At 39.4% G+C, this 20,832-nt stretch overlaps 2 protein-coding genes across 3 annotated transcripts; one reads left to right on the top strand and one right to left on the bottom strand.

Moving 5' to 3' along the window:
* Nucleotides 1-5,718: 5,718 nt before the first annotated feature.
* On the top strand, nucleotides 5,719-18,002 carry LOC112257004 (transmembrane protein 14A). 2 transcript variants are annotated; one of them, XM_024430595.2, is made up of 6 exons: nucleotides 5,721-5,853; nucleotides 16,520-16,576; nucleotides 16,973-17,055; nucleotides 17,176-17,277; nucleotides 17,405-17,492; nucleotides 17,637-18,002. In XM_024430595.2, the coding sequence occupies exons 2-6, from the start codon at nucleotides 16,569-16,571 to the stop codon at nucleotides 17,683-17,685; spliced, it is 330 nt and encodes a 109-aa protein (XP_024286363.1). In that variant the 5' UTR covers nucleotides 5,721-5,853; nucleotides 16,520-16,568; the 3' UTR covers nucleotides 17,686-18,002. The 2 variants fall into 2 exon arrangements, with proteins under 2 accessions (XP_024286369.1, XP_024286363.1); XM_024430601.2 differs by lacking the exon at nucleotides 16,520-16,576 and having other exon boundaries at nucleotides 5,719-5,853.
* LOC112256993 (glutathione S-transferase 3) lies at nucleotides 17,966-20,432 on the bottom strand. Its single transcript, XM_024430589.2, has 7 exons — nucleotides 20,311-20,432; nucleotides 19,785-19,888; nucleotides 19,564-19,615; nucleotides 19,344-19,476; nucleotides 19,078-19,219; nucleotides 18,777-18,902; nucleotides 17,966-18,279 (listed from the first exon to the last, which is right to left on the bottom strand). The coding sequence occupies exons 2-7, from the start codon at nucleotides 19,869-19,871 to the stop codon at nucleotides 18,151-18,153; spliced, it is 669 nt and encodes a 222-aa protein (XP_024286357.1). The 5' UTR covers nucleotides 19,872-19,888; nucleotides 20,311-20,432; the 3' UTR covers nucleotides 17,966-18,150.
* Nucleotides 20,433-20,832: the final 400 nt, after the last annotated feature.

The following is a 20,832-nucleotide window of genomic DNA, read 5'->3' as shown; positions in this document are numbered from 1 at the left end:
AATACTGCCTTCTGCACGATTATAATGAGACCCTGCAGGTCATGCCCTGATGGAATAACGGATTAAACTTCCAAAAAGGAATAACACTTACCTGTTTACTGTACTAATAAGATATTTATAGTAAAATGCCACATTTAAACTGATCCCGAACACACAAAGTAAATAGCCGCTGGTGTTATAGAGTCCAGAGAAAGTGACAGTATGTAATGCGATCGAAAGCTTATTACATGTGCACTCTCTTTATTTGAAGTGTGCAGGGTGTACCAAATCACATCTTATCAAATTTCTGAGATATAGGGGAATAAAATAGCTGTGGCATGATAATAACATGAGATTAGAGTAATAGCCTACATCAAATTACAGCCACATGGTTTGCTTGTTAAAACTGAATTGACAACAGACAATAGCAAAAACACACCTTTATTCAAGTGTCAGAACATAAGTCTCTCCATCCTTCTATGCCTTTATCAAGAAGAATGTTCAATGCACATACGTACATAGAGGTTATTTTTAAATTAACAAACTAAATGAATTACTGGGCTACTGGTTACTGTGGGTGGGGCAGGCTAAATAATAACAACCGAGTAGGCCTAATTAAAATAATGTTGACAAAGGAAACAAGAAATGCTATGTAGAGCATGCCCAGAGCTTGAGCATTACCAGAGCAAAATTGGAGAGAGAGGGAGAGATGGCCAACACCATTTTTTAAATCTGCATCGAATTACGCTCTGCTCCTCGCCCCACACTCGCCCACTAACATGCTCTGGCATTCAAAAGCAGCCCTATTTTAGGTTATAGGAAACTCGAAATTGAGCTCAGGTGCATCTTATTTCCATTGATCATCCTTGAGATGTTTCTATAACTTGATTGGAGTCCATCTGTGGTACATTCAATTGATTGGACATGATTTTGAAAGAAACACTCCTGTCTATATAAGGTCCCACAGTTCACAGTGCATATCAGAGCATAAACCAAGCCATGAGGTCGAAGGAATTGTCCGTAGAGCTCCGACACAGGATTGTGTCAAGGCACAGATTTGAGGAAGAGTACCAAAACATTTCTGCTGCATTGAAGGTCCCCAAGAACACAGTGGCCCCCATCATTCTTAAATTGAAGAAGTTTGGAATCACTAAGACTCTTCCTAGAGTGGCCGCCCGGCCAAACTGAGGAATCGGGGGAGAAGGGTGTTGGTCGGGGGAGAAGGGTGTAGGTGACCAAGAACGGTCACTCTGGTCACTCTGACAGAGCTCCAGAGTTCCTCTGTGGAGATGGGAGAACCTTCCAGGAGGACAACCATCCCAGCACTCCACCAATCAGGCCTTTATTGTAGAGTGACCAGATGGAAGCTACACTTCAGTAAAAGGCACATGACAGCTCACTTGGAGTTTGCCAAAAGGCACATAAAGGACACTCAGACCATGAGAAACAAGATTCTCTGGTCTGATGAAACCAAGATAGAACTCTTTGGCCTGAAGGCTAAGCGTCACGTCTGAATGCCAAGCGTCGCGTCTGCCAAGCTGCAGGGACTGGGAGACTAGTCAGGATTGAGGGAAAGATGAAAGGAGCAAAGTACAGAGAGATCCTTGATGAAAACCTGCTCCAGAGCGCCCAGGACCTCAGAGTGTGGTGAACATTCACCTTTCAGCAGGACAAAGACCCTAAGAACACAGCCAAGACAATGCAGGAGTGGCTTCGGGACAAGGCTCTGAATGTCCTTGAGTGACCAAGCCAGAGCCCGGACTTGAACCCGATCTGAAAATACAGTGCCTTGCAAAAGTATTCATCCCCCTAGGCGTGTTTCCTATTTTGTTGCATTACAACCTGTAACTTAACTAGATTTTTATTTGGATTTCATGTAATAGACATGCACAAAATAGACTAAATTGGTGAAGTTAAATTTAAAAAATAACTTATTTCAAAAAATTCAAAAAAATAAAAATCGGAAAGCGGTGCATACATACTGTATGTATTCACCACCTTGGTATGACACCCATAAATAAGATCTGATGCAACCAATTACCTTCAGAAGTCACATAATTAGTTAAATAAAGTCCACCTGTTTGCAATCTAAGTGTCACGTGATCTCAGTATATCTATACCTGTTCTGAAAAGCCCCAGAGTCTGCAACACAACTAAGCAAGGGGCACCATGAAGATCAAGGAGCTCTCCAAACAGGTCAGGGACAAAGTTGTGGAGAAATACGGATCAGGGTTGGGTAATAAAAAAATATAAGAAACTTTGAACATCCCACAGAGCACCATTATTAAAAAATGGAAAGAATATGGCATTACAACAAACCTGCCAAGAGAGGGCCGCCCACCAAAACTCACAAACTAGGCAAGAAGGGCATTAATCAGAGAGGCAATAAAGAGACCAAAGATAACCCTGAAGAAGCTGCAAAGCTCCACAGCGGAGTTTGAAGTATCTGTCCATAGGACCACCTTAAGCCATACACTCCACAGAGCTGAGCTTTATGGAAGAGTGGCCAGAAAAAGCCATTGCTTAAAGAAAAAAATTGGTGTTCACCAAAAGGCATGTGGGAGAACCCCGGAACATATGGAAGAAGGTACTCTGGTCAGATGGGACTAAAATTGAGCTTTTTGGCCATCAAGGAAAAAGCTATGTCTGGCGCAAACCCAATCACTCTTATCACCCTGAGAACATCGTCCCCACAGTGAAGCATGGTGGTGGCAGCATCATGCTGTGGGCATGTTTTTCATTGGCAGTGACTGGGAAACTGGTCAGAATTGAAGGAATGATGGATAGTGCTGAATACAGGGAAATTCTTGAGGGAAACCTGTTTCAGTCTTCCAGAGATTTGAAACTGGGACAGAGGTTCAGCTTCCAGCAGGTAAATGACCCTAAGCATACTGCTAAAGCAACACTTGAGTGGTTTAAGAGGAAACATTTAAATGTCTTGGAATGGCCTAGTCAAAGCCCGGACCTCATTCCAATTGAGAATCTGTGGTATGACTTAAAGATTGCTGTACACCAGCGGAACCTATCCAACTTGAAGGAGCTAGAGCAGTTCTGCCTTGAAGAATGGGCAAAAATCCCAGTGGCTAGATGTGCCAAGCTTATAGAGACAAACCCCAAGAGACTTGTAACTATAATTGCTGCAAAAGGTGACTCTACAAAGTATTGACTCTCAGGGGGTGAAAAGTTATGCACGCACACATTTTCAGTTTTTTTGTCTTATTTCCTGTTTATATCACAATAAAAAATATTTTGCTTGTTCAAAGTGGTAGGCATGTCGTGTAAATCAAATGATACAAATCCATTTTAATTCCAGGTTGTAAGGCAACAAAATAGGAAAAATGCCAAGGGGGGTGAATACTTTTGCAAGCCACTGTAGCTGTGCAGCGACGCTCCCCATCTAATTTGACAGAGCTTGAAAGGTTCTGCAGAGAAGAATGGGAGAAACTCCCCAAATACAGGTGTGCCAAGCTTGTGGCGTCATACCCGTGAACACTCGAGTCTGTAATCGCTGCCAAAGGTGCTTCAAAAAAGTACTGAGTAAAGGGTCTGAATACTTATGTAATTGTGATGTTTCAGTTTTTAAATGTTTAATACATTTGCAAAAATGTAAAAACAAAAAGGTTTTTGCTTTGTCATTGTGGGGTACTGTGTGTAGAAAGATAAGAGGAAAAAAAGTATTTCATATATTTTTGAATGAGGCTGTAATGTAACAAAATGTGGAAAAAGTCAAGGGGTCTGAATGCTTTCCGAATGCACTGCATACAATATCTTTCAAAAGTTTGGGGCCCTTAGAAATGTCCTTGTTTTTGAAAGAAAATCACATTTTTTGTCCATTAATATAACATGAAATTGATCAGAAATACAGTGTAGGCATTGTTAATGTTGTAAATGATTATTGTAGCTGGAAACTGATTTTTTATGGAATATCTACATAGGTGTACAGAGGCCCATTATCAGCAACCATCACTCCTGTGTGCCAATGGCACGTTGTGTTAGCTAATCCAAGTTTATTATTTTAAAGGGCTAATTGATCATTAGATAACCCTTTTGCAATTATGTTAGTGTAGCAGTGTGATTTTGTTCCCCTAGATTATGTACCAAGTTGCACACAAGGACCATTTCAAATAGGCCAGGTCAAGAGGGGATGTTAATAATTTGATAATAATAATAATAATTCAGTGTGTTTTTCAAATTTAATTACAGCTGCATAGCTAATGTTATTCTTTGGTGTACAAACACTTTTTCATATCAATATTCTACATACATGTAATTATAAAAGTACTGTCTATTTTTTGGTTTGGCCCATCGGGGGTTATCTGTATTTCCGTACCCCCTTGTTGTTCTCTTTGCCTGACCTTCGGCTGACAAGGTATGTTGTCCTTGGCCCCGAAATTGTTCAATATAAAATCGTGGTAATGTTACACAATGTACTGTTATGCTACCATAAGTTTGTTACAATGTGGATAATATAAAGAATTATGTTAACAAGTTTCACAAAGCTCGCTAACTAGGGTTTCTATTGTAACTTGTGAGTACTTGGGACAGTTTGAGTGAGTGTCCATGTGCTTGCACAGGTGCCCGAGAGCTAGGACTGCGCCAAGGGTTAACATAATGTGTGTTGTCTCTTCGTGTGCAGGTATGTCTTTTATTTTGGCCGAATTATGTTCTGTATCATTTTACTTGTATTGTATGGTGTGCTGTTGTGCACTGAATGTGTGCACGCAGCTCCTGTTATTTCCTTTTGGTGCTCTTTTGCCAGACCTTCAGCTAGCAAGGTGCCTGAGAGCTAGGACTGTGCCAAGGGTTAACATAATGTGTGTGGTCTCTTCGTGTGCAGGGCAAATAAAATAAAAAATTCAACTAGCAAACCTCCAGTTGTGGTAGCGTCCTAATTAAAAGTACACACTGCAGAACGAACCACGCTACATTAGCACAGCTGACAACGGTTGTGCTGATTAAAGAAACAATAAAACTGGCCTTTTTTAGACTAGTTGAGTATCTGGAGCATCCGCATTTGTGGGTTCGATTACAGGCTCAAAATGGCCATAAACAAAGGACTTTCTTCTGAAACACGTCAGTCTATTCTTGTTCTGAGAAATGAAGGCTATTCCATGTGAGAAATTGCCAAGAAACTGAAGATCTCGTACAACGCTGTGTACTACTCCCTTCACAGAACAGCGCAAACTGGCTCTAACCAGAATAGAAAGAGGAGTGGGAGGCCCCAGTGCACAACTGAGCAAGAGGACAAGTACATTAGAGCGTCTAGTTTGAAAAACAGACGCCTCACAAGTCCTCAACTGTCAGCTTCATTAAATAGTACCCGGAAAACACCAGTCTCAATGGCAGCAGTGGAGAGTCAAATCCGCATTTACCCCCCCTTAATCGACATCCACGTCTTCGGCACCCAGGGAACAGTGGGTTAACTGCCTCGTTGAGGAAAATACACCATATGTAGTTTCTACTGAGTACTCTCAACCACACTTTTATATTTTTACAAGAAATAGTATTTTTCAAAAATTAATATATTATTCTTTTTTTTACAAATAATAGTTTTTTCACTCTAAGCCCTTATTGTCAACATACCAGTCAGCATTGTATTTTTCCATACAGGTTTAAAACTAATGTTTTTGCATTTGCTTATAAGCACAATAAAAATCGACATTGATTAAAATGTAATATCTTTTGAAATATCTTTTGCGAGCTTTTATTTGGAAATTTTCCTCATTACCATATGAAAGTGACGTCATCGTTAGTGCTGCTTGCAGAATAGTAGTGATCCCTTCCTACTGCCGAACAGTAAACATTGGGACCACAAGCGTCTACGTGTGCAAATTTCTAACTAATTTGTTTTACGTTTAAATGAGCAAATACCAGGTAAGTTTATTATTTTCAAATCTGAGTAGTATGCAAACATATCAAGTGGTGTTTTGTCAAGTGTTGTGTACCTTTCTGTTCGCTAGCTAGCTAGTTGTAGCTAGCTATTATTTTGTAGCCTAACGTTGGACTAAATGAACGTTACTCTTTGCAGTATAGAAACATAAATCCCCCCTAAATTCACTGTCTTTATCATTGAGTCAGTGCCACTTTGGTTTGTTTTTGGACAATAATTTCCCACTCCAGGTTAGGTGGACGTCATATTGTATTTGTATCTCCACTTTTCTTAGGCCTAGTATATGGATCAGACAACGTCGTTTTTATTGATCTGTTTGTAAGCGTCAGCAGAGTAGGCTACCCAGTAGTTTGTCGTATTAAAAACATTATGCTGTCTCCAGTCAGTGTGTAGTAGAATTGCATGAAATGTATTTGATAAACCTAATCTATGACACTACTCGCTCCATTGAACAGTCTTTTTTTCGAACAGTGATTGAGTTATTATTAGCCTAAATTATCACTATCCAATCTTCACATTAGTAATTGTAGGATATTTTACATACGTCTGCAAATGCGAGGATTCATGGAATTACTTTATTATAATGGTGCATGTTTATGCTGAAATGTTTACTTCCTCTAACTTGATACCCACGCGCCGCCTATGTTAAAAGGTATAGCTTGTTAAAAGTGATATGACATCTTTTCTAGGTCCACAGATAATAGGGATTCTATAATTACAACTAGGCTATAAAAACAAGTGTGCATGCTTGGGTGTCTGTACCAGTAAGAAATTAAATCTACTTTAACACCAGACTAACAGTCATGTTTTAAGGGCTAGCTGTGAACACCCCTTCAAATTTGTGGATTCGGCTTTTTCAGCCACACCCATTGCTGACCGGTGTATAAAATCGAGCACACCGCCATGCAATCTCCACAGACAAACATTGACAGTAGAATGGTCTGTACTGAAGTGCGCCGTGACTTTCAACGTGACATCGTCATAGGATGCCAATTTTCCAACAAGTCAGTTCATCAAATTTCTGCCCACTTAGAGCTGTTATTGTGAAATGGAAATGTCTAGGAGCAACAACTGCTCAGCTGGGACCGCCAATTGCTGAAGATTGTAAAAATCGTCTATCCTCAGTTGCAACACTCACTACCGAGTTCCAAACTGCCTCTAGAAGCAACGTCAGCACAACAGCTGTTCGTTGGGAGCTTCATGAAATTGGTTTTCATGGCCGAGCAGCCACACACAAGCCTAAGAACACCATGCGCAATGCCAAGCGTCGACTGGAGTGGTGTTAAGCTTGCTGCCATTGTACTCTGGAACAGTGGAAATTTGTTCTGAAGTGATGAATCGCGCTTCACCATTTGGTTTGGCGGATGCTAGGAGAACACTCCCTGCCCCAATGCATAATGCCAAATGTAAAGTTTGGTGGAGGAGGAATAATGGTTTGGGGCTGTTTTTCATGGTTCGTGCTAGGCCCCTTAACGCTACAGCATACAATGACATTCTAGACGATTCAGTGCTTCCAACTTTGTGGCAACAGTTTGGGGACGGCCCTTTCCTGTTTCAGCATGACAATGGCCCCGTGCACAAAGCGAGGTCAATACAGAAATGGTTTGTTGAGATCGGTGTGGAAGAACTTGACTGGCCTGCACAGAGCCCTGACCTCAACTCCATCGAACACCTTTGGGATGAATTGAAATGCCAGGCCTAATCTCCCAACATCAGTGCCCGACCTCACTAATGCTCTTGTGGCTGATTGAAAGCAAGTCCCCGCAGCAATGTTCCAACATCTAGTGTAAATCCTTCCCAGAAGAGTGGAGCCTGTAAAGGCAGCAAAGGGGGACCAACTCCATATTAATGCCCATGATTTTGGAATGAGATGTTCGACAAGCAGGTGTCCACATACTTTTGGCCATGTAGTATATCTTGGTTTAGGCGACATTCTGACTTCTCCATACAGTTTTCAGCCATTAGTTTCCCCCATGACTGGCTCATGTGAACTACAATCCCGATGCTGTGTTTTAACTTTAACATTTAGAAACGTTAATCATTGCTTGCGATACAGCTTTCGAAACATATCTTTCATCGGCGAGAAAGAATCCTTTAACTAAAAAAGATACACATACTGTAGCAGTTTTGAACTGATCCTTACAGTTAAGTGTGCCTCCATCCGACGAAACTACACTTCCCAGGTTACACTTACACGGGTGTTCGGCACATGCTAGATAACTAATTAGCTCAGGTGGTCGCCTCTTGTCTTTATCATGGAGATATGGCCTTGTAAGAACACTAACCCTATCAAGGTGTGTATCAATTGAACCTTTTTTTAAATTATTATTTCTCGCTGTTATGAAAGATACGGTCCTTGTTTCCAAAACTGTACCACAACTGACACGTGTTATTGTTCAGATTGAGCCAGGGCCTAAAATGAACACCCACCAACTGTGGGTAGATTTTGGCATTAGCGGGTAAAATGTCTATTTCACCAGCCACGTTGACGGGTGGTCAGTGTTCTACAGTACGAGTATTTCACTCGCATTTGTGAATAAAAATAGTCAAGTATGATCACATTTTATATTAAAATAAATGCTGCAGTAGCTGTAAGTATTTTCGCCGTTTTGTTTCATAGCTGGTAGAATAATCACACAAAGTCAAAGAACTACGAATCCTATTGCCTATTTCACCTCACGCTGCAACACTGCCTGGCTGGGGGCTGTGTGCACGCAAAGAGTTGAGTGAAATACCTTTTTAGAAGCGCTGCGCACAGGCATAAAAGTTGGTCTAATTTACTTGAAACGAAGGTCTACTGAAGTTAGACTTTGTCCTTGTGTTTCTTGGCTCTTTACTTTGTTTTGTTCACAAACTAGGTTGTTTTTCTGTTTGAGTTTAAAATGCTAGGGAAGAGAAGACAATATGGAGCCAAATACCTGCCAAAAGTTTTGGATTGTAAGAAAATCCATTTGTAAATTGTTAGGATCGTAAGAAAAGCCTTGCGTGAAACATGAAATGTAAATGTTAAAATAGATCTGTAAACGTACAAACCCTATGTTAGGACTATTAATGAATATTTACACATTAAATTCTTACTTTACGTCTCTTTATATTTTTATGCGTACAAACTGTTGTCAGTAATGTGGCATCGGCAAAGGACATGAACTGCTAGCTAGTCGAAGTTAGCTAGTCAATCAAGCAACTCTAGCCCAGACATTAGTTTGCAGCTTCTGGTTTAATTTCCAAAATAAAAGTCTGGAGCTTGTTTTAGAACTGCATTCGATAATGCCGTTTATACCAGTAGATGCCATAGTATATATAGGCTTGGGCCTTCAACAAATTACTTGTGTGAGAATGATAAAGAAACAGAAGAGCCTTGTCTAGAATAACCACCTGAGGTGCAAAATATAAAGTAAATATGATTTAGGCCAGGCCTATTTTATTTATTTATATTTTTTATATTTTATTTCACCATTATTTAACCATGTAGGCCAGTTGAGAACAAGTTCTCATCTACAACTGCAACCTGGCCAAGATAAAGCAAAGCAGTGCGGCAAAAACACACATACAGTCAATAACACAATAGAAAAAATCTATATACAGTGTGTGCAAATGTAGTAAGATTAGGGAGGTAAAGCAGTACATAGGCCATAGTGGCGAAAGAATTACAATTCAGCATTAACACTGGAGTGATAGATGTGCAGATGATGATGTGCAAGTAGAGATACTGGGGTGCAAACATAAATAACAATATGGGGATGAGATAGTTGGGTGGGCTATTTACAGATGGGCTGTGTACAGGTGCAATGATCGGTAAGCTTCTCTGACAGCTAATTCTTAAAGTTATTGAGGGTGATATAAGTCTCCAGCTTCAGTGATTTTTGCAATTCCTTCCAGTCATTGGCAGCAGAGAACTGGAAGGAAAGGCGGCCAAAAGAGGAGTTGGCTTTGGGGATGACCAGTGAAATATACCTGCTGGAGTGCGTGCTACGGGTGGGTGTTGCTATGGTGACCAGTTAGCTGAGATAAGGCAGGGCTTTACCTAGCAAAGACATGGATGACCTGGAGCCAGTGGGTTTGGCGATGAATATGAAGCGAGGGCCAGCCAACGAGAGCATACAGGTCGCAGTGGTGTGCAGTGTATATGGGGCTTAAAACAAAATGGATGGCACTGTGATAGACCGCATCCAGTTTGCTGAGTAGAGTGTTGGAGACCATTCTGTAAATAACATTGCCGAAGTCAAGGATCGGTAGGTGATAAGAGAATTATGTTCTCCAGGTACATCACCTAATTTAATTATATTACTCTGTCTGCAAACCAGAATTTGTAAGATCCTGGTTGAATGAAACAGACGGAGGACCAGCTAAATGGTCAAAAAGGTTTATTCACGGAACGTTCTGAAGTCAAGAATACAAATCAATTCATTTTATACTGACTTCTCACGCCCACACATACGCACACACATACACACATGTCCTGCTACGCACACACTGTCTGTCTCACTTCCCAGTCGACAGAGATGGTGACTTTGTCCTTGAGACGTACTCCCCGTTCTCTCCCAAATCTCTAGTCAGTTCGGCACCAAGCTCAGACAGTCTGTGTTTAAAATACCATAAAGGCATATTGTTTTACCCTAATTCTGACTAGGACTACACATTTATTGATTATGATTTCATACATTCTAATCAATTCCATACAATTATATGTTTTAGGGCAGAATATTCTAATCATTCAATTAACAGACATTTTTCACCTATCAGTAGGATAGTCAGTTTTACGAGGGTATGTTTGGCAGCATGTGGGAAGGAGGCTTTGTTGCAAAATAGGAAGCCGATTCTAGATTTAATTTAGGATTGGAGATGCTTAATGTGGGTTTGGAAGGAGAGTTTACAGTCTAACCAGACACCTAGGTATTTGTAGTTGTCCACATATTCTAAGTCAGAACTGTCCAGAGTGGTGATGCTAGTCAGGCGGGCGGGTGTGTGTTAGTTTTACTTGCATTTAAGAGCAGTTGGAGGCCACGGAAGGAGTGTTGTATGGCATTGAAGCTCGTCTGGAGTAGAGGTCGACCGATTAAGATTTTTCAATGCCAATACCGATTGTTGGAGGACCAAAAAAAAGCTGATACCGATCAATCGGCCAATTTTTATTTATTTATTTATTTGTAATAATGACAATTACAACAATACGGAATGAACACTTATTTTAACTTAATATATATCAATAAAAATCAATTTAGCCTCAAATAATGAAACATGTTCAATTTGGTTTAAAGAATGCAAAAACAAAGTGTTGGAGAAGAAAGTAAAGGGTGCAATTTGTGCCATGTAAGAAAGCAAACGTTTAAGTTCCTTGCTCAGAACATGAGAACATATGAAAGTTGGTGGTTCCTTTTAACATGAGACTTCAATATTCCAAGGTAAGAGGTTTTAGGTTGTAGTTAATATAGTATTTATAGGACTATTTCTCTCTATACCATTTGTATTTCATATACCTTTGACTATTGGATGTTCTTATAGGCACTTTAGTATTGCCAGTGTAACAGTATAGCTTCCGTCCCTCTCCTCGCCCCTACCTGGGCTCAAACCAGGAACACATCGACAACAGCCACCCTCGAAGCAGCGTTACCCATGCAGAGCAAGGGGAACAACTACTCCAAGTCTCAGAGTGAGTGACGTTTGAAACGCTATTAGCGCGCACCCCGCTAACTAGGTAGCCATTTCACATCGGTTACACCAGCCTAATCTCGGGAGTTGATAGGCTTGAAGTCATAAACAGCTCAATGCTTGAAGCATTGCGAAGAGCTGCTGGCAAAACGCATGAAAGTGCTGTTTGAATAAATGCTTACGAGCCTGCTGCTGCCTACCACCGCTCAATCAGATTGCTCTATCAAATATCAAATCTCATAGACTTAATTATAATATAATAACACACAAATATTTGGTCATTAATATGGCCGAATCCGGAAACGATCATTTCGAAAACAAAATGTTTATTATTTCAGTGAAAAATACCGATTTCCGATTGTTATGGAAACTTTAAATCGGCCCTAATTTATCAGCCATTCTGATTAATCGGTCGACCTCTAGTCTGGAGGTTTGTTAACACAGTGTCCAAAGAAGGGCCAGAAGTATACAGAATGGTGTTGTCTGCGTAGAGGTGGATCAGAGAATCACCAGCAGCAAGAGCGACATCATTGATCTATACAGTCAGCCCGAGAATTGAACCCTGTGGCACCCCCATTGACTGCCAGAGGTCTGGACAACAGGCCCTCCGATTTGACACACTGAACTATATCTAAGGAGTAGTTGGTGAGGCAGTCGTTTGAGAAACCAAGGCTGTTGAGTCTAATCCACTATCTAAATATGCCATGCTGTTGTGTGTTATTTAACCTCTCTGGGATCGTTTGGGACAATTGCGTCCAACCTCGCCAACAGCCAGTGAAATTGAAGGGCGCCAAATTCAAAACAACAAATCTCATAATTTAAAATTCCTCAACCATACAAGTATTTTACACCATTTTAAAGATACACTTCTCGTTAATCCAACCACAGTGTCCAATTTCAAAAAGGCTTTTCGGCGAAAGCAGAACATATCATTATGTTAGGTCTGCAACTAGTCACAGAAAGCATTCAGCCATTTTCCAACCAAAGAGAGGTGTCACAAAAAGCAGAAATATAGATAAAATGAATCACTAACCTTTGACGATCTTCATCAGATGACACTCCCAGGACTCAATGTTACACAATACATGTATGTTTTGTTCGATCAAGTTCATATTTATATCCAAAAACCTCAGTTTACATTGGTGCCATGTTCAGAAATGCATGTTTTACATAGAATTAAAGATAAACTTGAACTGATGCTACAGGCGAAACCAAGATGAAATTTCAAACAGGAAATGCCCCAGATTTTGAAGGCGCTGTGTTCCAATGTCTCCTTATATGGCTGTGAATGCGCCAGGAATGAGCCTACACTTTCTGTCGTTTCCCCAAGGTGTCTGCAGCATTGTGACGTATTTGTAGGCATATCATTGGACGATTGACCATAAGAGACTACATTTACCAGGTGCCCGCTTGGTGTCCTCCGTCGAAATTATTGCGTAATCTCCAGCTGCGTGCATTTTTCAATTTGGTTCAGAGGAGAAACCAAACTGCCATGAATGATTTATCATCGAATAGATATGTGAAAAACACCTTGAGGATTGATTCTAAACAATGTTTGCCATGTTTCTGTCAATATTATGGAGTTAATTTGGAAAAAGGTTCGGCGTTGTAATGACTGAATTTTCAGGTTTTTTTCATAGCCAAACGTGATGAACAAAACGGAGTGATTTCTCCTACACAAATAATCTTTTTGGAATAACTGAACATTTGCTATCTAACTGAGAGTCTCCTCATTGAAAACATCCGAAGTTCTTCGAAGGTAAATGATTTTATTTGAATGCTTTTCTTGTTTTTGTGAAAATGTTGCCTGCTGAATGCTAGGCTTAATGCTATGCTAGCTATCAATACTCTTACACAAATGCTTGTGTAGCTATGGTTGAAAAGCATATTTTGAAAATCTGAGATGACAGTGTTGTTAACAAAAGGCCAAGCTTGTGAGCCAATATATTTATTTCATTTCATTTGCGATTTTCATGAATAGTTAACGTTGCGTTATGGTAATGAGCTTGAGGCTATGATTACGCTCCCGGATACGGGATTGCTCGACGCAAGAAGTTAATGCATCCGATGTGTCAGATTTCAAAAAAGCTTTACGGCAAAAGCACAATATTCAATCATCTGAGAACAGCGTTCAGCCACAAAAGCAAGCCATACAGTTACCCATCAAATTGTGGAGGCAACAAAAGTCATAAATGGCATTATAAATATTCACTTACCGTTGCATTCCCAGGACTCCCACTTCCATAAGAAATGTTCAATTACGTCCACAATTATGTCCAAATAACTGCGTTTTGTTCGCTATTCCAAAGGCACAATGCGCGAGCGCAGAATCCAGACAAAAAGTCGAGTTCCATTACAGTTTGTAGAAACATGTCAAACGATGTTTACAATCAATTCTTAGGGTCTTTTTATAATAAATCTTCAATAATATTCCAACCGGACAAAGCGTGTTCATTACAGAGCAGTAATCACCTGATTGGCCTCAGCCTAGTCCACTTGTTGAAACAGCTCTTATCTGACACCCTTCCATAATAGAAGCCTCAAACAACTTTCTAAAGACTGTTGACATCTGCTGGAAGCCTTGGGAAGTGCAATCTGGCCCCATAGACACAGCATATTGGATAGGCAATCACTTAAATGAAACTACAAAAACCTCAGATTTCCCACTTCCTGGTTGGATTTGTCTCAGGTTTTCGCCTGCCATATGAGTTCTGTTATACTTCACAGACATCATTCAAACAGTTTTAGAAACTTCAGAGTGTTTTCTATCCAATACTAATAATAATATGCATATATTAGCATCTGGGACAGAGTAGCAGGCAGTTTACTCTGGGCACCTTATTCATCCAAGCTACTCAATACTGCCCCCCTGTCACCAAGACGTTAATGGCCATATAATTGCATAATTTATTTTTATAGTCGCGTGTAACCTAATGAATCACACGTTTTCCAGTATTTGGGAGCACGGACTGTAGGCCTCATATTAGGCATTTCAACTGTTATATTAAGGAATTCCACTCTATATATGCTTGTTATAGCCATTTGCGTTGCACAACCCCATCACGCAGAGGCTATATCCATTTCAATAAATGAGACAAAACTAAATATTGATTAAGTCTTGGTTGTAACCTGTCCTGAGCGAAATAGCCAAGGGGTCCCAAATGGTCAAGACTATCTATAGCCTATTCTTATTGCGAGATCTTTTTTCCCTATCAGTCACTGCACGTGCTGCTTCAACTATTTTTTTCACATTTATTTAGAGGCCTGTGAGCTTGTCTCTTTGTTTTTATTTGATTTAACCTTTATTAAACTAGGCAAGTCGGTTAAGAACACATTATTATGTACAATGACGGCCTACTCTATAATAAAAACAGTTAAACACAAATAGAGTTACAAAATGATTCCGCAAGACACCAGTACCCAAAATGAAGTACCCAAAATACTCTAAATTGCAATGCCTACAAGTTGAATGACACATTTTTTTATTTGGATAGGCCTAAATTAAACATTTAATTATTAAAGTGAACACATGCATTTCAATAAACAAATGGATACGACTGTTCTATTCTCTTTGATTTGGTTCCTATTGCAACTCAGACAAATGACTGAATGGATGACATACTGAACTGAAGGATTAATTAAATGTTCAAATATGTTGGAATGATGAGTTGCACGCATCATGCATGCTCTGCCCTTTATTTGGCTAGTAGGCAAATAGGCCTACGTTAGGGTAAAATTACTATTACCGCATGACTCCAGAAGGTCATCTTCTGAGGCTGAGGGGTGCTTTTCCTCAAGGCGCATTGTGCTGTGGTGCTGCATGGAGTTCACAAGCTCTTCAACTGGGCAGCAGTGTCACAATGGGAGGAATGGCCTATACGGAGACTCCCTAAGCTCCACTGCAACATTTAACCTCTCCCTTGTTCATTTCAATGTCCATATGTTCATGACCCGATTCATATAAATGATGTCAAATTATTTGAAATTCATATTAACTCCTACAGAATATGCTTTGGCAAGATTTTGAGTGATGAAATAAATATCAAAATATTATATAAAAAAATATTGAGTGGCAAAGACTCCAGTGGTCATACATAATTCATAGATTCACCAAACATCTATAATTCTGTGATTCATTATTCTTGGTATATACTACTGGTTAGGATTTCAGACAGAGCCCAGAGAATGGGATGGTGCAATACTGAATTAGTCATATTTTGATAAGGTGCATGGATGGGGATGTCCACTTCACCCAGCGACATGCCCATGCTGTGGAGATACACCTAGCGGACTGAAACGTAACTGTTGTAGGCATAATACAGCTAGTGCTGTCTAGACTTGTACTGGCAAACAAATCCATTACCTTAGCTACCTAAATGTGAAGTCAACTCTACAGGAGTAATAGAGAATGGAGACTTTTAACTTGAAAACGTGCAGAATACCTTTTTCCGGGTTCCCTGACTTCTGTTTTTTAATTTTTATACTGCGTAATGTTTGTTCGAGTAGCACTCCTAACAGACCGTTTGGTGTACGTTTTTTGTTGTTGTTGGTGAGATGAAAACTCTGAAAGGTATTATTGCACATCAGAATTGCAACACAAGATTTGTTCAAGCCTAAAGGTCTATAATCATTACATGGTGTTTGTATGTTCACAGATTAAATTGCAAATTTACATTCATGTTTCACCCATGGTTTTTCTTACGATCCTAACAATACATATGTTCAAGCTTTTGGCAGGTATCTGGTTCCATAAGACAACACTTCTACTAATAAGGCTCAATCTCACAGGCACAAACATGACCAGAGTCTCACTATCACGATAACCTCCCATCCTTAAAGGGGCAGGTGAAAATGTTTCTCATCTGTGATATTTTGCTTACAAGACTCCGGTCACAAAAATGTAATTATACAATATACCACATTAGAAATACATGTATTGTTTTAGAAACATTACAATTCATTTGCATCTTTTTTTGTGGTCTTTTGTTGGTGTAATTTTAGCAGCAAAAATAAAACATCTGACTGGCTGGTGGACCAAAAATTAAATGTAATGACCTGGTAAGTGTCTGGGTTCGTTTTCATGCACAATCTTTCACTTGAGAAATACTACAGACAATCCATTATATAGACCAGATACTCTAGTGGCCGTTATAAAAATGAAAAGATATGTCTTCAAAAATGGAAGGCAGTCGGAGGAGGCAAGATCAGGTGGGACCATTCTAGCCAATGAGAGGGCAGATGAACAATCTGATTTTGGACCCAGATATCCCTCGCTTTGACTTTTCCTCTCTAGAAAAACTGCTCCAACGCTAGGGCATTTTTTTCTTCTTGATTTTCAAGCGAAGGACTATGTGAGCACATTCTTTCGGTTCGCGTAGTCGAAGTCAGCCGAACCGAAATATGCAGAAGCCTTAAGAAGATTTATTGATGTGTCCCAATACTCCTGTTCCACAGCACTGCAATGGCAATTGACTGGCTTGGATTTGGCTATGCTGCAGCCATAGCCCTAGGGGGATTCATGGGGTACAAGAAAAAAGGTAGGAGTTTCCAGTGCAGCATTTCAAAATACACAAAGCAACATGAATTTGTCTATCATTGTTTCATTGACCTTGTAAAGTAATATTTTTTAAAACTTTTTTACATTTTTTTTACTACAGGTAGTGTCATGTCACTGATAGCTGGGATATTGTTTGGCAGCATGGCCGCCTATGGGGCCTTAATGATTTCATATGACCCAACCAAGACGTTCTACTCCCTCGGTAAGTATGCCTGTTTTGCTGGGATGTGTAGGTCACCAAAAACCTGAATGAAATATAATTTATTATTGTAGGCCTTGACATGTCTTTAAATAGTATTTCATAAATGTATAAATCCTTATTTTCTCAGTTGCCTCAGGAGCGCTGACAATAGTGATGGGAATGAGATTCAAGAAATCTGGGAAAATAATGCCAGCTGGCATCATGGCAGGACTAAGGTGAGAATCACCAAATGTGCACTATACTCAGTATTGGTTACATTTAACTTATTTTCATTGTATTTTGACCCTGTTGGAATGTTTCAAATTAAATCATTAACGTGTACAATCAATGAAGTTATCATATCTGGTTTCTTTATTCAGTTTGCTGATGGTCCTGCGACTTCTCTTCATGGGCATGATTGTAATGTGATTTGAACAACACAACTGTCTAAAGTGAGACTGAAAATATCACTGCAAGGGATGAAGTTCCATTTGCACATTGTTTGTGCTTGCCAAAATTGTTTTTGTAATGATTTGTTCAATGAATATGGGAACAGAAATACAGTAACATTTACTATTTGATCTGAATAAATGTTATAGCACTGAAGGTATGACTACTTAATTAGTTTGACAATCATGTTTAGCTGCCTCACTGTAAATAACCTAATAACTGTTTGATATAAATTATGGAATAGCTCAGAACAGACATGTAGTGTTTAATTACAGCTGATATTTTGTTTAACAGCCTTTATTTTGTTTGTGTGTGTATTATTGAAAAACAAATACTTGTTCTACTTGAACAATTTGGTCCTTACTCATACATGTTAAAAGACATGACAGTCTGGAATAATCTATCTAATATTCACTTCAACTCTTTACATTTTTTCGATAAGCATCAGTGCTTGAAGTTGAACACCTCATACACAGTCTTTACATATAAGTCATCTGGTTGAGGCTTTCTCTTGCTGCCTGGCTGCAGGAACTTCTGAATGGCTGGCAGGCTTTTCATCCTCCCTTGAAAAACCTGAAAAAAACATTTTCACCCAATCAAGAATTAATCAAATGAAGTATCTATGGATCTTTTGACCTTTCTTTCAAATACGCTGCTGACTATGTCCTAATTATCTCTCCTTCCTCCCAAAGTGTGCCTGGGTTCACTTCCCTTAACCGATTTGAAAGGAAATGACAGTCAAATAAATATGCCTCCACCAATCCAATGTTTTTAGATTTGTGGGAAGTAGTGAACGAGGGCATACTTGAGAGATTATTGGGACACACCCAGGGTGTTGCAGCAGTACAATACATTTAAAAATAGACAGGGTGTTGTAGCAGTACATTTGAAACAGTATGGCCAGACTTATGTTTATCTGTATGAAAATGTGCAGCAGGTATGAAATATTCATATGCTTTTTGGGTTATGTGAACCTGTAACATGTTTTGATGAGATGCACTTAAACTGTATCAAGACTTGTCTCATAATTTATTTTGTCAATAACAAAATACATTTGTAATAAACTTTACCTTAACAACAGGGAATTTGGAGAGAATTGTAGGAAATTTCTCCTCCAACATCAAGGTGATTTCAAGTAGCTGGACATCAGCACAGCTTAACTGATAACCCACCAGGTACTGGGAGCTAGCAAGAGCCTGTAAGAAATCAGTGCACACCCTCACATTAGACAGTACATGAACTTGTACAGACGTGCCAACCTTTTCATTTAGCAGACATGGTATTTCGCAATGATAATAAAACTGCTTAGGTTCAGGTTACGTTAATGAGCTTTACCCTTCCCAGCTGGCCAAGGCCCAAAGCATGCAGTACCTTTTCGAACACGGGAATGTAACGGCTTGTAGCTTTCCTCTCAATGTCCTCCAGTTTAGTTTTCTTGGCGTCAGGTGAAATGAATGGCAACATCATTATCATTTCCATCAAGTCCCTCACACCTTCAGAATACATGTCAATCCTAAAAGTAAATGAAAACCAAACCCTTAGCAGAATTACCCCCCTTTTGTACGAACAGCTACCATTATGCCTCTAACACAGCCAAACAAGTAAATAAAAGTTATGACATTAAAATTCATACATACATGACTCGTTCTTTTAGGTCATTCCCGTAAAGATTGTATTTCCCTGCTATGTAGTTTAGGATAGCCTTGGTTTGAACCAGCTTCATTCCATCAATTTCCACCAATGGAACTTGCTCAAACATGAGTGCTCCATCTGGGGGGAAATAAAGGTCCAACAATTAAACACCCTTCAACACAATGAGCATGTTATTGGAGTTATTAACACCGTGAACAAACTTACCACTCAACAGCTTTACATATTCCTCGTGCTTTGTCATATTCACTTCTTCAAACTATGGATATAAAATGTATATTTTTAGAACGACATCAGTTTAGTGTTCCATCTGTGTGCATCGCCTGTAGGCCTGTCCACTATTTCACTTAGGGTAGGTCTACTTGAAAATGCAAGTCCTGTAAACAGCCCACCGCCACATTTGTTTTGTATTTGTTCAGCCTACTTACCTCAACTCCAGCAACTGCTAAAAGCCATCGAATTGACTCCATTTTCCCCCTCCCATTGAAATAAGTCAACACCACTTTTCCAGACATTGTGAAATTGAAGTTTACTGCAGGAAGGAAACAACCACACTCCATTACACTTTCATGTGCAAATGCAGTAATGTTGTGTTTGATACATTGCATTAGATTTAGTGTATGCAGGCAAATCCCTGTCTGTTTGCTAAAAGTAATGACAGTGTCAAATAAAGTACTGTGCATTTTAAATCAGACTACTTCAACTTTTTTTAAATTTAACTAGGCAAGTCAGTTTAGAACAAATTCTTATTTACAATGACGGCCTACACTGGCCAAACCCAGACAACGCTGGGCCAATTGTGCGCCGCCCTATGGGACTCCCAATCACAGACGGTTGTTATACAGCCTCCTCAACTAGAACCAATAAAGTTGAGAGAAAAAAAGCCTACAAAACATACAGTTGTCTGTTTAATTATCAACCTACAATTTTAAGATAAGTTTGAGAAGTACTGACCTTGTGTGTCGGAGAGAAGTATGAACCTGTGTGAACACCAAAAAAGTTCACTTGCAAAGTTATGTAACGCCACACCTTTGGAACTCCTTCCGGACAATCTCAGGGCTGTTCAGACTTGGAGCTTTTAAACCTTTCCGCTTAAACTTTGATATGGCTATATACTGTATATTTGCTTTGTTTAAAAAAATAAACTTTTTACTTTTATTTTATGAACTTTGAGATTATTCTTGTATAATAAAAAATGCTTTACAAATTTCATAAATTATTATTATTATTAATGACGTAGCAGGTGGGGACGTCTCTTCTGCACTGTTCAACAAATCCAGTAAATGTGGAGGAGGAGTTAAGATGGAGTGTCTGTCGCCTTGTTAATGGTCAACACTAGTTACCACAGCCACAAAGTAATAAACCCTGACTATTTCTACAATTTCTCTTTTTAAAATGAGATTTTAAACCTCAACCACACTGCTAATCTTATACATAACCATAATTTAAGAAAGTTAATCTGTGTCATTTACTGAG

Source organism: Oncorhynchus tshawytscha, linkage group LG01 (assembly GCF_018296145.1).
Source record: "Oncorhynchus tshawytscha isolate Ot180627B linkage group LG01, Otsh_v2.0, whole genome shotgun sequence".
In the NCBI taxonomy this organism is placed as follows: domain Eukaryota; kingdom Metazoa; phylum Chordata; class Actinopteri; order Salmoniformes; family Salmonidae; genus Oncorhynchus; species Oncorhynchus tshawytscha.
The sequence above is the reverse complement of the archived record's forward strand: the minus strand, read 5'-3'. Positions and strand labels throughout refer to the sequence as shown.

Excerpts from the sequence above, each read along its gene's own strand:
- LOC112257004 (XM_024430595.2), top strand. Across the intron at positions 17,056-17,175 it reads CATGGGGTACAAGAAAAAAG|GTAGTGTCATGTCACTGATA; the intron begins GTAGGAGTTTCC and ends TTTTTACTACAG. Across the intron at positions 17,278-17,404 it reads CAAGACGTTCTACTCCCTCG|TTGCCTCAGGAGCGCTGACA; the intron begins GTAAGTATGCCT and ends TTATTTTCTCAG.
- LOC112256993 (XM_024430589.2), bottom strand. The coding sequence starts at position 19,871 with ATGTCTGGAAAAGTGGTGTTGACTTATTTCAATGGGAGGGGGAAAATG. Across the intron at positions 19,220-19,343 it reads GACCTAAAAGAACGAGTCAT|GATTGACATGTATTCTGAAG; the intron begins GTATGTATGAAT and ends ATTTACTTTTAG. Across the intron at positions 18,280-18,776 it reads CCAAATTCCCTGTTGTTAAG|GTTTTTCAAGGGAGGATGAA; the intron begins GTAAAGTTTATT and ends TGTTTTTTTCAG.